This window comes from Mandrillus leucophaeus, unplaced genomic scaffold (assembly GCF_000951045.1).
Source record: "Mandrillus leucophaeus isolate KB7577 unplaced genomic scaffold, Mleu.le_1.0 Scaffold333, whole genome shotgun sequence".
In the NCBI taxonomy this organism is placed as follows: domain Eukaryota; kingdom Metazoa; phylum Chordata; class Mammalia; order Primates; family Cercopithecidae; genus Mandrillus; species Mandrillus leucophaeus.
In genome coordinates this window covers 3201177-3216380 of record NW_012103510.1, presented here as the reverse complement: position 1 = coordinate 3216380, position 15204 = coordinate 3201177, and the positions used below count along the sequence as shown (strand labels likewise).

The 15204-nt window shown below is 50.9% G+C and overlaps 1 protein-coding gene across 1 annotated transcript in view; it reads left to right on the top strand.

Moving 5' to 3' along the window:
- The first annotated feature begins 6 nt into the window (after positions 1-6).
- The window catches only part of NKD1 (naked cuticle homolog 1 (Drosophila)), a 95350-nt gene continuing 80152 nt past the window's right edge, over positions 7-15204 (top strand). The window contains exons 1-2 of the mRNA XM_011988656.1: positions 7-211; positions 647-780. Coding sequence (XP_011844046.1) covers positions 7-211; positions 647-780 — 339 coding nt within the window. The remainder of the gene's footprint in view (positions 212-646; positions 781-15204) is intronic.

The following is a 15204-nucleotide window of genomic DNA, read 5'->3' as shown; positions in this document are numbered from 1 at the left end:
TCGGGGATGGACGCGGGGGACACCGCGGCCGCAGCAGAACGGCCCAGCCCACCAGGTCTTATGACCAGGGCCACCCCCAAGCCCCAGTTCCGGCCACCGGCTCCCCAAGCCCGCTCCCGGAGCAGCCTTCGCGCCCCCTCCTCTGTCCCTTCTACCCGCTCCCCGCGGTCCTGCGCTACCACCGCTGACCCTCAACCCCTCCCCCTCCCGCGTCCCTGCCCTCGGCTCCCAGGGCTCCCTCTCCTCAGACCCCCGAGCACCTCTCCGCAAGACCCTGCCCCCTCTTCCTGCCCCCCGGCGCCTTCTCCCGTATCCTGGCTCCTGCACCTACTGCGGCCCCTCTCCTGACCCCCAGCCCTCTCCTCTGCAGTCTTGGCCACCAGCGCTCCCTGGTCTGATCCCCAAACCCGTCCTCCAGGGGTACTGCTCACCCCTCTTGCCCTCTTCTGTCTCCTCGCTCCTGGGGCTTCGCTGAACCCCCCTTTACTTACCCGCGTCCCTCTCTTGGCTCCTGCCTCAGCCCGCGAACCCCCTCCTGGCTGCCGTGCCATGGCCCTTCGCCTCCCACCGCGCCTCCTTCCCTCCGCGGGGGTAAGTTTTGGTACCCGGAGCCAGACTCAGGGGCTTCATGTCGTCCCCGCCCCAGGTGACAGCTTCGCCGTGAGCGCTGCCTGGGCTCGGAAGGGCATCGAGGAGTGGATCGGGAGACAGCGCTGCCCGGGCGGTGTCTCAGGACCCCGACAGCTGCGGTTGGCGGGCACCATAGGCCGAGGCACCCGGGTATGATTCCCCACCCTGCCCCACCTCCTGGCCTCCTTTCAGCCTCAGAGATGGGTCCCCAAACCCATGCACCCCAACTTTGAGCACTTTCCTGCACAGCTTCTGGGTCTAAAAATCTCTTCTCAGCTGCCCCCTGCCCCACCAACGCGACCCTCTTCCCGGATGCCTTGGAGAACCTTGAAGTGCCCAGCTGGAGGCAGAGGGCTGCCTGGGGGAAAGGTCCTAGGTGGGGAGGTGGTGAAGGTCCAGTTGATGGGGAAGCATGTCTGTACCGGAGGGATCTGGGGACCTGCTCTGACTTCTACCTTGTTTCTGCCACCAGCATTCAAAGGTGGAGGTGGAGTAGGGGCTAGGGAGAGGGCGGTATTGGGGTGTGTGGGTGGAGGGTAGAGCTGTGCTAGCCCCAGGATCTGAATATGTTCTGATTGTCTGTGGCATTCATCAGTGCCACCTGTACAGGAACCCCAGCAGAGCAGGCGGCCCTCTGGGTGGCAGATCTAGGGGGACTGAGACCTGGCAGACCTCTTACTTGGCACATGAGAGAGAGGGCCTCATTCTACTGTAGCCTGGGCACAGCCCTGAGCCTTCACCCCATGGGTCCCTGAGGCTGGAATTCGTGGAGGAGCACTAAGTGTGATGGGAATGAGTGAGTCCAGCCCCAGCTCCTGGCCTGGGACTTGGCGTTCACAGATGTCCTGTGAGCTCCGGAACTCTGCACGGGGCTTTCAGGCGGTCTGCGTGGAACTCGCGCAAGCCTAGGATCAAAGGATGAATCAACTTTTTGATGTGACATTTAATTTTTTTTTTTTTAAACTTAGAGGGGGAATAGACTGAGTCTCAGGTCTGGTTAGTTCTTTGGTCTTATCCATGGGCTGGGGAGAGGCCAGTGGAGACTTCAGATGTGTGTGTATTTGGGTGGTGGGACCTGGCAGCCTGCTTGCAGTGCTGGTGTCGGGAGGTGGACCTGTGGATAAAGTCAGTTCCTGTGTGTGGATGAAATAACCTCTGGGCCTGGGAGAAGCTCCCCTGTCCTCCTCCACCACCACTGCTTAACTGGGGGCTTCTCTGTCTTCTGTTGGCTTGGTCGGACTTGAAGCTGCTGTCCCCTAGTAAAGGTCAAATCTTGGTGGGTGGGGGGCACTGCAGTTGAGGCCCTTTAAAAACAGAACTACAAACCTTCCCTTCTTCTCCTGCCCTTTCTAGTTTTTGATCTACTTATTTATTTAAAGACCAACGAAAATGGTCTAATTTAGCCATATGAACAAATGCATTTGCAGCTCCAGACAGAGGCCCACTGAGTGGATTTCCATTAATCAAGTTTTGGGTTTTTTCAGCCTGTTTATTTTTACAAAGTATTCCTGCAGAATGACATTTATTTGCAGTCCCTCCTTTTTCTTTTTTTTCTGAACTGCCAGGCAGCTTGCTCCGTGCTAGAGGGAAAACTTGAAATACAACGAGGGCTTACTTCAATTGACTTTTATCTTCAAAGCCATAACAAATGTTACCCGCATGTTTTTGGTGGGTCTCCTTGGCATCCAGTCTGGGAGGATGGGAGGGAGGAGGCAAGAGGGAGAGGAAAACAAAAGTCTGTCGTTTTTAATTAAATAGTAGTGTTCCCAGCGAGAGGAATGCAGGCCAGTAAAAGTTACCATTGGGGGAAGTGAGGGAGGATGGGGAGGGGGCCCCAGCTTAAGTCTGTGGCTTTGGTGAAGTCACGGAATTCTGTTGCCTGGTTTCTTCCCCTAGCTGAGGACAGCATGGGATGGTGCCTGTCCCCCTCCCTCCCTCGCCCCCTCTCTCAGAGAAATGCTGAGAGGTCATTAATGTTTGTTCAAAGTACTTTTGAAGATGTGAGGCTCAGAGCCGTTGGCGTGACATGTGTCAGGTGGTTGGAGGGTGGGCCCCAGCCATCAAAGATGTTAAGCAGGGGGCCGGCCTCTGTCTCCTTGGGAGTTGTTCTTGCTGCTGGGGACCCAGACGCCTGGGTTTTCACCAACCTTGGCCCCAGATGGCCCAGCCAGTGTGTCTGCAGAGGTAGTGATAAGGAGTCAGACCTTCAGGGGGAGTCCAGGGTGTGGAACAGCACTCCAGGCGTCCTCCAGGTGATTTCAGGTGGTACCTGGATGAACATTTTAAATCTTAATAGTTATCTTTTTTTTTTTTTAACCAGAAAAAAAAATAGCTAGGACATCAAACCCATGATTTTGCAGATATTATTGCTTAGGATGAAGCTAAGTTAAAAAAGAGTCTAATGTGAAGTCGATTCAGAGAAAAATATTAAGTACAAGTGGTCAAAATTGTGAATGTGGGAACGGAATGCACTGTTCAGTTTGGGAAGCACTGAGCTATTGAACAGGACAGCAATGGGCAACCCTCAGGCTAGTTCATTTCCTCGATTCCCTCTGGTGCCGAAGGGGTAGCTGGTAGGTTCTTCCATGATATTATCAGGATGTAGGAGGGCGTGGGCTGCAAAGTCTGCTGGTTTCCAAGGGCTGGCAGAGGTCCTCCCACCAACCCCAAGCCTGTTTTGGGGCTAGTCTCTGCCTCCAGTCGTTTATGTGGCCTGTCAACTAAGTGGCTGGAGACACAGTGGCTCATCCAACTGATATTACTGTTATTGCAATAATAACTAGTATTTATTAAGTGCCTATATGTGTCAAGCACTTTGCTTACATTATCTTAATCCTCCCCATAACCTTGTAGTGTTGACAGCCCGCTGGTGTGGACTGTGTGTTTCTCCCTTTCTGGAGCAGTTTCTAGGAGAAGCCATGTGTAGAGAAGCCCTGTGCCAGGGCATCCGCCTGGAGGGTGCTGCATACAAAACTCCCAGAGAGGGAGTGCTTCGAGATGAGCCAGTCGTGGGGCAGGCAGAAGCAGGATGGCCCCTGTTTGCCCTCTTCCTTCCTGACGGGATCTGATGAACTTGGGAAATGTCCCAGATGAGTCCAAGTTGCACACAGGGTCCTGAGATGTGAAAGGGTGACCATGCTGGCATTAAACTAAGCCTGCCCTCTTAAATACAGAAATAAATGAGGTCAGGCTCTGTCCTAGTTATTTGTCACCTGTGCAAACCATTTTACCCTTGTATACCTTAATTAGCTCATCTGCAAAATGGGTATAATATTTTCATCCCTGGCGGGTTATGATGGGATTATAACCGTTGAACCTGGGAAGGAAGTTAACCTACTGGGAGATTCACTGAAGACATTTGTAGGGTTGGAGATGGGGGCCTACAAACAGGGAGTGATAGGGCTGGGATAAGAGCACCAGAGGCTCTCTGCCTGCCCCACTCTCATGGCAGGCTCACTTGGAGGGATGCAGGCCAAGGGCTGGGCTTTTGCCCTTTCCATGGGGACATGAGCAAGTCCAAGGGAATATGGACTCATAGGAGAAAAGGAATGAGAAATGGGAGGCACACGAGTACTGTGGAAGAGAAGCAATAAACTGACCAGCACACACGCCAGAGAACACTGTGTTAAACAGAATTAGAAAGCAAAATAAGCATCATAAACTCAGAGAGACAACGGAGGATGCTGGAAACATGAAGCAGCAACAGGCAGTTAGAGAAGAAAACCAATTGGAAACACTGGGTGTGGAAAATAGAATGGACAAGTGAAAAAGCTTAATAGATTGATTAAATAGTGCAGGGGACTCAGGTATCAGGTGGGAGACACTTGGTGAAGACCTGTGTGCCTCTGTATACACTCACAGGCCGATTGTAAATATGTACAACCAGATTTAAAACAATCTCCTCCCCACGGCCCCGATTGGCCCTTTTGTTCTTGTACAGCAGAGCTGCCCGACGAAATAGGCTGAGAGCCATGGTGCAGGCAAGCCCGCCTCTGGATCAAAGGCGGCTGCCAGGCAGTTTGGTAATTTGGCTGGGGGCACCTAGTACATTTGGATATTTGGAGAAGATGAGGAGGGTGCAGGCTTACATGTCCCATGGGGACATGTGGGGTTGGGTGATGAGATTGGAGGCTGGCCCAGCTGTTGCCCGAGCGCCGGATTCCAAGGGAATTACCCTTGAATGATACCAGTTGGCACAATTAAAAGGCCCCATGTCTTTACCATATGGAAAGTGTTAGGCTTCTTTACGTGGTTTCAAAGCTATGTGCTGGGAGGTGGGCTTGACATTTGAGGTAGAGCATAAATTAAATATTTGGTGTTTCAGGATTAAAAGACGATTTGCTTTAAGGCTGGAGAAGGACTCAGGGTGGAGGTGTTTGGGCTTTGCTCACTGGCATTTTCGAGTTCTCCAGGGAGGGTCCCGTCTACTCACAGGCACCAGGGCCAGCTGCCTGGCTCAGCCTGGGCACTGTCTTTCCTCCTGGGGGGTGGGAAGCAGAGGCTGGGAGAGCTTGGGCTGGGCAGAGTGCCGGGGACTGGAGGGACCTTCTGGTTTTCCATAGGTCCCACAGGATGGGTGGGTGGCGGCCATGGGTGTCATCTTCTTAGTGCTTTAATGGGTCTTTGTGATGTGGTCTCTGGTAGAGGCTTCGAGGAGTGTCTTGTCCTCACTTTGAGACTTTTCTTCTTGGGGAAGGAGGCCGGATGCCCCTGACCCAGACTATGCATGCCTTCTGTTCTCTAGAGCCCAGGAGCACCCTCTTCATTCACATTTTTGTAGGCAACCTGGGGGAAATCAAATCCAGGAGGCACCTGCTATGGGTCCTGCAAGGTCCTAGAACTCAGGGGATGTTTCCTCTGCTCGCCCAGTGGGGATGTTGGAAGGTAGGGATGGACGAATCGATGGACAGTGTTGCTGTTTGTACCAGGAAGCTCAGGTACACTCTGGGATCAAACCATCTCCATGAGGGCATGAAACATCAAGGCTGAACTGTCAGCAGCAAAAAAAGAAGAAATAAATGAAGACACCCTCCCTGCCTCCTTTTTCCCCAGCTTCCCTGATCAGCTTCTTCCCTTTAATTCCTGCTTCCAAATTCCATCTTTTCCCAGGTCCTCCTGTTTGGAGTGGAAGGGTAGAACCAGGCCTTTTCTTTCAGGTACTCAGCTTAATGAATTAATATAAATTGTTATCAATAATTCTTTGTTTATTATTTTTTTTTAGAGACAGTTTCACTCTACCACCCAGGCTGGGGTGCAGTGGCGTCATCATAGCTCACTGCAGCCTCACATTGATCCTCCTGCCTCAGCCTCCCGAGTAGCTGGGACTACAGGTGCATGCCACTGTGTCTGGCTAATTTATTTTTATTTTTTCGTAGCAATTGGGTCTCGCTTTGTTGCCCAGGCTGGATTGAACTCCTGACCTGAAACCATCCTCCCACGTCAACCTCCCAAAGTGCTAGGATTACACATTGAGCCACTACACTTGGCCTTGTTATTAATTATGAGTTAATAAGTCCCTAACTGGGCCAGGCTCTGGGAATACAGTGGAGAATAAGAGAGACGTGGTTCCTGCCCTCCTGCGGCTTCCAGTCTGATGAAGGGGACAAAGCAGCAGTGAGCACCCAGGCCCATTCCTAGGACTACACAGAGGCACTCTGGGAGGGAGGGGGTAGGACGGGCCACTGAGGCTGAGGAAAGAGGAGGAAGGAGTTGGAGATTGGGGGAAGAGCTGACCAAGGCCCCAGGCTCAAGCTGCCCTTGTAAGATGGGGTGGGGGGTTGCCAGGAGGCTTCTGTGTGGAATCAAGTGGGTAATCAAGAAGGGAATGTGGCCTCCAAGTGGCTCTGCAGCCTGTGGGAACTGGAAGTCGTTCCTGGCACTGTCTGTGGAAAGCCTCGCACGTTGGTGGCTCTTGGCACATCTGAGTTACCTGTCTGTCCCTCTGGACAGGTATGTCGGGTGGAGCAGGGCGGGCAGTCAGCGTGCTGCCCCTGTGTCACGGACAGGTCCTTGGGGGCACAACTTGGCCTATTTGGGTGGGTGGCCCTGCTGTCGTGTTGGGGAGGAGGCTAGCCGCAGGACTGCAAGCCCAGCTGTCAGGGCTACGGGGGACCTGTGGGGTGGGATTGCTCCTCAAGAAGGAGGCACTTCAGGGACCAGGGAACAAGAGGGAGTGACCAGGGAACCCCAGAGAGAGCTCATCGTGCCCCAGAGCTGCAGCGTGCCTGTGCCTATGGAAAGAGGGTCCCCCATGTGGGCTGAGCAAGGCTGTCTGAGACAGGATGTGCAGCCCCCCCTGGCACTGGTGAGCCAGGTGCTCTGGAATCCTCCTAGCTCGGGGGTCCTGCAGCCTCGCCCCATGGCTGTGAATCACAACATGCTTGGATTTAGATGCTTTTGGATTTTTCACATCACTTGTTGAATTCCAAACCAGGCACTTCCGGCTGCCTCCCTGCCTTCCCTCTCTCTTGCCCACTCACACGTGTTCTTTTTGCCGCTCTTGTCTCTCACAGACATTCTTTCTCTTCTTCTCCCTCCCCACCTCCCTTCCCCCTCCTCCTCCTCCTCCTCCTCTCCCTGAGGAAGGAAAAAAATTCAGTCTCTCACAAACAAAATATCTGCCATTCCGTCGGAGGGAGAACTGAGGCAGGAGCCCAGAATATCCTGGAAGGAACGCCAGCGAGAGTTGAAGGCCTCAGTTGTTTAATCTGGAAGGAGGACTTTGATGTCACCCTGCTCCGTTTATCCTGGGAAGCTTCCCGCTGCTTCATGGCTTCGACTCTCTGCGTGAAGGATGACCGAGCTCCTCCAGGGGCTGGAGGCAAGCCTGAGCAGCCCCGAAGGGCAGCCTGGTGAGGCTGCGCTCCTGCCAAGCCCAGGTGGGGTGGAGAACCTTCTCTAAACAAGCACTTCCAGAGACATAAGTAATTCTTTGATAGCTTCCTGGGAAGGCAGAAGGGAGCTGTTTAGCCGTGTGGGCACCAGTCGTGGGGCTCTGGGAGGAAAGCCTCAGGTCTCCGCACTGAAGTCATCCCCAGCCTCAGAGTGGTGGCGGCGTGGCCCGCCGGGGTGGGTCCTGGATGTGTTTGTTTAGAGGGCTCTGAGGCATGGGTCTGGGCTTCGCTTCCCTTACTTGTTAAGTCACATGGGCTGTGGCATGTGTGTGGCCTTGTGTGTGGCTGATGCCTTTCAGAGGACACCAGGGTATTGAGAGGGCTTCACATTGGTGTGGCCTCAACCAAAGACTCCCTGCCTGGGCTTCAGATTCTCCAGCTGAGAAGTAGAATAAAATCATGGCAATTTAGCACTGTCTATTGAGTGCATTCATTCATGCATCTGCAGTAGGGTTTTTTTTTTTTAAATTTAGAGACAGGGACTCACTATGTTGCCCAGGCTGGTCTTGAACTCCTGGCCTCAAATGATCCTCCTGCCTTGGCCTCCCAAAGTGCTGGGATTGCAGGTGTGAGCCACTGTGCCCAGCCCTATATATATTTTTTAACTTTTATTTTAGGTTCAGAGTACATGTACAGGTTTGTTATATAGGTAAATTGTGTGTCACAGGAGATTCGTGTGCAGGTTATTTCATCCCCCAGGTAATAAGCACAGTACCCAATAGGTAGTTTTAGATCTTCAGCCTCCTCCCACCCCGCACCCTCCAGTAGGCCCCTGTGTCTGTTGCAGCAGGCATTGAGTACCTGCTTTAGGCCAGGGACACCTAGAAATGCTTGATACCTAGAGTGAAGGCCTTGATTTCATGGAAGTTAGCATCTCATAGGAAAACAGAAATATTTTCATAAACAAGTTGTGCAGTTTAAGTTGTGATATGTGCCTCCAAAAAGTACTGGATGTTTTGAGAACATGTACCAGGGGTCAGAACTGATCCAGGGTGTTATTCATTCCACAAATATTTGACTGCTTTCTCTATCCCACGTGCTGTGCTTAGGGTGTTGTGGAAATTGTGAGGACTAGGACATAGTTTTTGCCTCTGTGAGAGTGGAACTAAGCTGTCCCTATTGCCTTTCATCAATTTTTCTTCTCTTATTGCATTGGTTAGAATCTCTCATACTCTATTTAACAGCTACCAAGTATGATACTTTTTGTTTAAGAAAGCTTCCTTCAACTCCTGGCTTTCTGAGCTTTGTAAAATCAGGAATAATTATTGAATTTTGTCACATGCTGTTGGGATGCAGATGAAATGGATCATTCTTTGCTAACGTGGTGTGTGATTTGTATGCTTGATTTACATTGCTGGATTTCCTAGTGCAACCTTCTTGGCCCTGCAAAATTCTTTGTCATGATAGATTATTCTTTTAAATGTGACCGCATTTGATAGGCTAATATTTCACTTTGGATCTTTGCATGAAATACTCAGTGCAAGTTAACTGTTAAAGTATAAAACCATAAGGGAAGCACAGGGCTGTGGAGGTTGGGGAGGGTTTTTTTGAAGGAGATGGGCATGTGAGTAGGGATTTGAAGAGTGGTAGGACTGAGATCAGGGGTTAGAAACTTAAGGACCTACAGGGGCCAGAGAGGTCATATGAATGAATGCCACAGGCTCAGTGGGAGACATCTGAGAGGGGTGGGAACCGGGGTGACCCTTGGGGAACACACACCCTGCCTCAAGGGGGCAGTGCCACTCAACCCCAGCCAATCACTGCCATGTGGGAATATGACCCTGGTGTTGCCACATGGGCTGATCATTAAGAAAATCCAGCTGTCTGGATTTTTATGTGAAACTTTTCCAATTTAAAAAATTATTGTTAACCAATTAAAATTTTTAGAAAACACTTTTTTTGGGTGACTCAGACGACTGGATTTGGCCTGTAGTACTCTGGCTTGTGTTTGCTGATTTAGACCTTTAAGATTCTGATGGTGGTGGTGGTAGAGAAGTAGTATGTTAGTGATAAAAGGACACACGAGTGAGTATCATATGCACTAAACATTGTGCCTAATACATAATGCATTCTCTTGTAGAATCCTCACAACTGCCTTAGGTATTATTCCGCTATCACATAGATGAGGAGGCCGGCCCAGCAAGTTAGAGTCACTAGCCCAGCCAGGGAGAGCTGGACTCAGGCTGCATCCAAGGCAGAGAGTGCAGGCCAAGCAAAGCCTTAGTGCCAGGAAGCTGTGCACAGTATATTTCAGTCTGGTGGGAGAGCAATGTGGGAGGCACAGGAAGGGTAAGTAAAGATGTGGGCTGGGATGGGAGGCCGAGATGGGCGGATCATCTGAGGTCGAGACCAGCCTGGCCAACATGAGGAAACCCTGCCTCTACTGAAAAAAAAAAAAAAAAGCCGGGCATGGTGCAGTCACCTGTAATCCCAGCTATCTGGGAGGCCGAGGCAGGAGAATTGCTTGAACCCAGGAGATGGAGGTTGCAGTGAGCCAAGATCATGCCATTGCACTCCAGCCTGGGTGACAAGAGTGATACTCTGTTTCAAACAAACAAACAAACAAAAGATGTGGGCTGGGAGACTTTATGCTGAAGACCAGCATGTGCCCATAGAAGGTGCCAGAGGTGTGCTTAGAACTTATAGAATCAGACTTCCTGGGTCCAAGTCCCAGCTGCACCTCTCCCCAGCACGGTGGGGCCAAGTGATGGCTCATCTCTGATTCTCAGTTTTCACATCTGTAGAATGGGTAGAGTAATGGTTCCTACCTCATGGAGTTGTTTTAAGGGTAGAAATGGGTTCATTTCAGCAAGTTAAAGAATAAAGAAGATGTCACCCCTTCTCTCGCAGCTTGCCAGTGTTGTTTGCTAGTGATCACCCGGATGTGTGCTAAGTGTGGTACCAGTGTGCTAAGTGTGGTGAAGGAAAAGGATGGGGAAGGAGAATAAGGGAGGATTCTACTTCGGATTAGGGAGTGATGCATAAGTTGTTAAGACCCAAAGAATAAATAGGAAATAGCTAGGTGATGAAAGGTTTATTAAAAGTATTACAGGCAGAGGGCATGGAATGTGCAAAGGCCAGGAGGCATGCAGGGTTGGTACACAGAGAAAGTCTTTAGCCGCCTTCTCGGTGTCTGGCTTGGAACCACATTCCAGTCTCTGAGGTGTAACAGCAGAACTATGTGGTGCAGCGGTGGGGAGTGGGCAGTGCCTGCTGGGCTGGGTGGTACCACTGTATGTTGCATCCTGTCACGAGGCCTTGTCTCCTCACTGCAAGTCTTCTATGAAGTGTTACTGGTGTCTGGACTCCAGCTTTCTGGTCAGATTGGAAGAGGTAGGGAGGAGAACCTCTCAGTCACAAGAAATAGTGTCACCCTGGAGCGGATTGGCTGGCTTGCTGGGCTGCCCAAGCCTGCTGGCCTTGAGCATAGAGCTGGGGCCCTGGGGAGGGGGGAGGTAGAGCATAAAAGGACCCTGTTAGCAGGATGGGGCTGTCTTCCCTCAGGCCACAGCCTTGCTAATGGACTCAGGCCGGAGGATGTTTTCCTAACTTCAGAAGGCTGTGTGGGATGGTGGGCCCCTCACTCAGAGGCCTTGGCTTGCGGTGGCTCCACTGAGTGGATTTGGGGGTGCTGGTGTGTGGTGCCATGCTCATTCCATGCCTGGTTTCCAGAGGGAGCCTTGTTCCAGGACAGTTTTTGACCCTGACTTTGTTGTTTTACCCTTCTTTCCCCCTTCAAAGGCAAAAAGATGATTGAAGAGAACTACTATAATCCAGGAACAAAGTTGCCTTTTCAGCGGGCACTGGGGACTTTCTCTGCTTGCTCCCTGCCCTGGAAAGTCCAAAGGTACCCACTGCCTCAGCTGGTCCTGGGTACGTGCCTGCTTTCTCAGTGGCTGCAGGCTCAATGTGCCCGTGAGCTGCCCACTGTGTGCATGGCCCCGTGCTGAGCCTCGGAGCAGCAGCCCGAGGAGGAGGTGGTAACAGTGTAGCTGCTGCTTGCTGCATGTCTGCTGTGTGCCAGGCTCTGGGCCAAGCACTGTTCATAGTGCTGGCTTCTCAGAGCACCGTTATGAGGCAGCTGTTATTATTATGCCCATCTTACCCATAGGGAAACTGAGGCTTTAAAGAAGTCAACCATCTTGCCCAAGGCCCCTTGACTTGGAAGTGGAATCTTGCTTCAGCAAGATTCAAATTCAGATCAGTGTGATTTTAGAGCCATCTTAAATCAGTTTAGGTGAGTTTTTTTTTTTTTTTCCAACTGTATGTCTCAGCCCCATTCATTGTTCATGACATCAATTTAGTGACCAAAATGAAATAGAAAAGAGTAAAAATATGAGAAAACATTATATATAGTAAGAGTAAATATTGTTTTATGTAATTTTTTGTTCTAGTTAAAAAAAATGTATACACACACTTCACACACACCTATACCCAAACCCATACACATATATCTATATCTATCTATCTACAGCAGAGGCACATTGTAAAATATAATTCTTACTATAGGTCATAATCAGAGTGTTAGAGAAACACTAGTGTGGGTCACTGGTGCAGGCCCTGAGCCTGATTGCCTGGTTTTGAGCCCTGGCTGTACTTCTCACTAGCAGTGTGACCTAGGGCAACTTTCCTGACCTCTCTGTGCTTTCTGAGCTGTTTGGTTTGTTGACTTTTGGACCTGGGTCAGTGCTCCCAAGGATGCTGTGGGTTCTTGCTGCTGGCTCACTCCCTTTGCTTAGGGAATGAAGGGGATGAGCAGTCCCATGGGGGGGGCCCCATGGCTTCTCCCCTGAGAAGCCAACAGCAGCAGCTTCATCCCAGGAGAAAGACAGACATGGCTGAGTTGTCAGGGGTTGGACACAATGCTGTGCTGGGAACCCTGAGCCTGGGGGTGCATCCAGCTTAGCTATGAGGTGTCTGTTATGACCTCTCCTGCCTTCTGCTTCCTCCTCTCAAATGCATTAAAGGAAAGGAGAAGGTTTTGTTTCTACTGCTGTAAAAAAAAAAAAGTCAAAAAATTAGTGACTTGATCACTGTATGACTTGCTTGAGAGTATGCACTTTGGGCAGAGCCTGGGAGGGTTAAATTGTCTGTGGCTCCATGCGGCACAGTTAGGGTGGCTCTGACAGCAAGGGTCTGACTGCAGTAGCTCCAATTGGGTGACATGTCTGGGGCTTCAGTTCTCTTCTAGTTGGCCTCACCTCGTGGGTAGCTTGGGCTTCCTCACAGTATGGCAGTCTCAGGGTAATCCGATTTACATGGTGGCTGTCTTTCCCAAGAGTATGGAAACAAAAACTGCCAGGACTTTTTAAGGTTTAGGCCTGGAATTAGCAAAAACACATTCTCTTCATTAAAGCAAGTCACAGGTCCAGCTCAGATTTAGGGGAAAGAACTACACAGGGGCATAAATACTGGGAAGTGGGATTCACTGGGGGCCATCCACACAGTCTACCAGAGAGTAGGTGGTCTCTTGAAGAGGGAGCGGAGTTATAGAAAAGGACTGAGATGTGTTCCTTGAGTTTAGGATCCTGGTGGTCACAGTTAGGTCTGGCAGGAACTGTCTTGGTGAAGTGACAGCAGAGGTGAGACTTGGGTGGCTCACGAAGGGACTGAGAAACATGTGCAGGGGAGCAGAAGCACATACTTACAAGAATATTCATGGCTGCATTTGGAAGAATGAAAAGTTTGTGACAATTCAAACATCCATCCCTAGGGTACAAGGTAACAGTGGTGTGGACTTCTCATTGAGCTCTCTGCAACTGGTGAAAGCCCAGCGAGTAAGGTCCTCTCTTGCTGACAGGAAAGAGACCCTGAAACACTGCTGAATGAGCAAAGCAAGTGCCAAACATTCATAGGCTGTGGTCCTGTTTCTTACAGTGTGCGAAAGTCTATGCAGGCCTGTGTCGCTATGTATCTGCAGGGGCATAGAGAAAGAGCTGGAAGAGTACACTGTCAAGGACTGTTTCCCTGAGGAGTAGAGAATTTCACTTTTCATTTTGTACATTTTTAGGTTGTTTGACTTAAAAAAGTGAGCATGTGCTACTTTTTGTATTTTTCAAAAAGGTGATACATTTTAAAAGTGAATGACAGATGAGGAAACAACGTGTGTAGGCAACTCTATGGAGAAGGTTTGCCAGAAGGAGTGGAGAGAGAAGACAGCAGCCAGAGGGTGTGGGGTTGGGGAGGACTCGGTGTGGCCGAGGACCACCTACATCCGAACCTCTTGGGTGCTGTTCAAAGTGTGGAGTCCTTGGGGTTTCCCAAGCCTGAGTCAGAACCTTTCTGTACTGGGCAACAGCTGGGCCGACTGGACCCTGAAGGAAAGGTGACAGGAGGGTGCAGGAGTTAGAGAGGGATGAGGAGGAGGGCATTCCCCATTTGTAGAGTAGCGGGACCTAATGAGCGACCCTACAGAGACACCAGCACAGGCCCTCACTCCTGACAAGCTCTCGCTCCATGGTTCTCTCTCCTCTTCCCACATCCCCAAAACTGTAGCTGCTTAAACTTGCAAATGGATTTAGAACTTCCCTGGCAGTCATTGACACCTGCCTCTTTTGAAAAGACTGCTAGGTCCCCCCCTGTAGAATGGGAAGAAGAAGGGGCTGTGGAAAGGACCTCTAGACTGTGCTGACCAGTAGAACTTTCTGATGATGGAAATGTTCTGTGTCTGCATTGTCCCTTCTGGGAACCTGTGGCTTAGAAGGTGACCACTGGGACTCAGAGACTGCCTTTTAAGATATATTTTATTTGAATGAATTTAAATGTGAACTTAAATAGCCCCTCAAGGCTAGTGGCTGCCGCATTGGACAGCACAGCCCTGGACGCATGGAGAAGATCCTCTGTGTCAGGCTAAGCTCAGTCCTCAGCGGGCGCAGCCCTGGACCCATGGAGAAGATCCTGTGTGTCAGTCTAAACTCCATCCTCAGTGGGCAGGGAGGTGTCAAAGGAGTGATTCACAGCAGGTGGTTGTGGAAAGAAACCGCTCCCCCACAGGAAGCACTGGTTAACCCTCTTTGGGGCCTGTCCACAGCCTGCTCCTTGTAACATGGCTTTGTTCAGGCTTGGTGGGGGTGGCCCTGGCTAGCCACAGCCATGGCCATGGTGAGGAATGATCATGATCTTCCGTCTAGATGGTTGGATTGGAGCACCTTCTCGTGATGTCACAATTCGGGGCCTTTCTAGCCTTCTTAACCCTGGAGGTTCTGCTCAGCAGCTGCTACTGGGGTTCTTGAGTGAGGACTTGTCCTCTTGGCTCTGGTCTGGGGCATTGGAAGGTAAACTCCCTGCTGAGTTGGAGGCAGCAGCACTGAGTGGGTGGCTGTTTTCCAGCCAGGATTTACCCAGGGCTTTATGGCTTGCAAACCTTCCTCACAGGGCTTTGTCAGGCATTTAATATTCACAGAAATGTGGCCAGGATCAAAGTTATTACTATGGGGAAACTGAGGCCAGACTGCAAAGTCCACAGGGCAGGTTCTTTATGGCTCAGTCTTGTATCCCTGGGCCTTTTGCCCTGGTTGGCACATGGCAGATCCTCAAGAACATTTTCCAGGTGGATGAGGCTCAGAGGGACCATACAGCTTGGCCGGAGGGCGCACAGCTGCAGAGGGGGCAGGGATTCTGTTCTGTTCCATCTAAGTCCCCACCTCTTTTATGGAGTCAGGATGTTTTGTGCCTTTGAAGA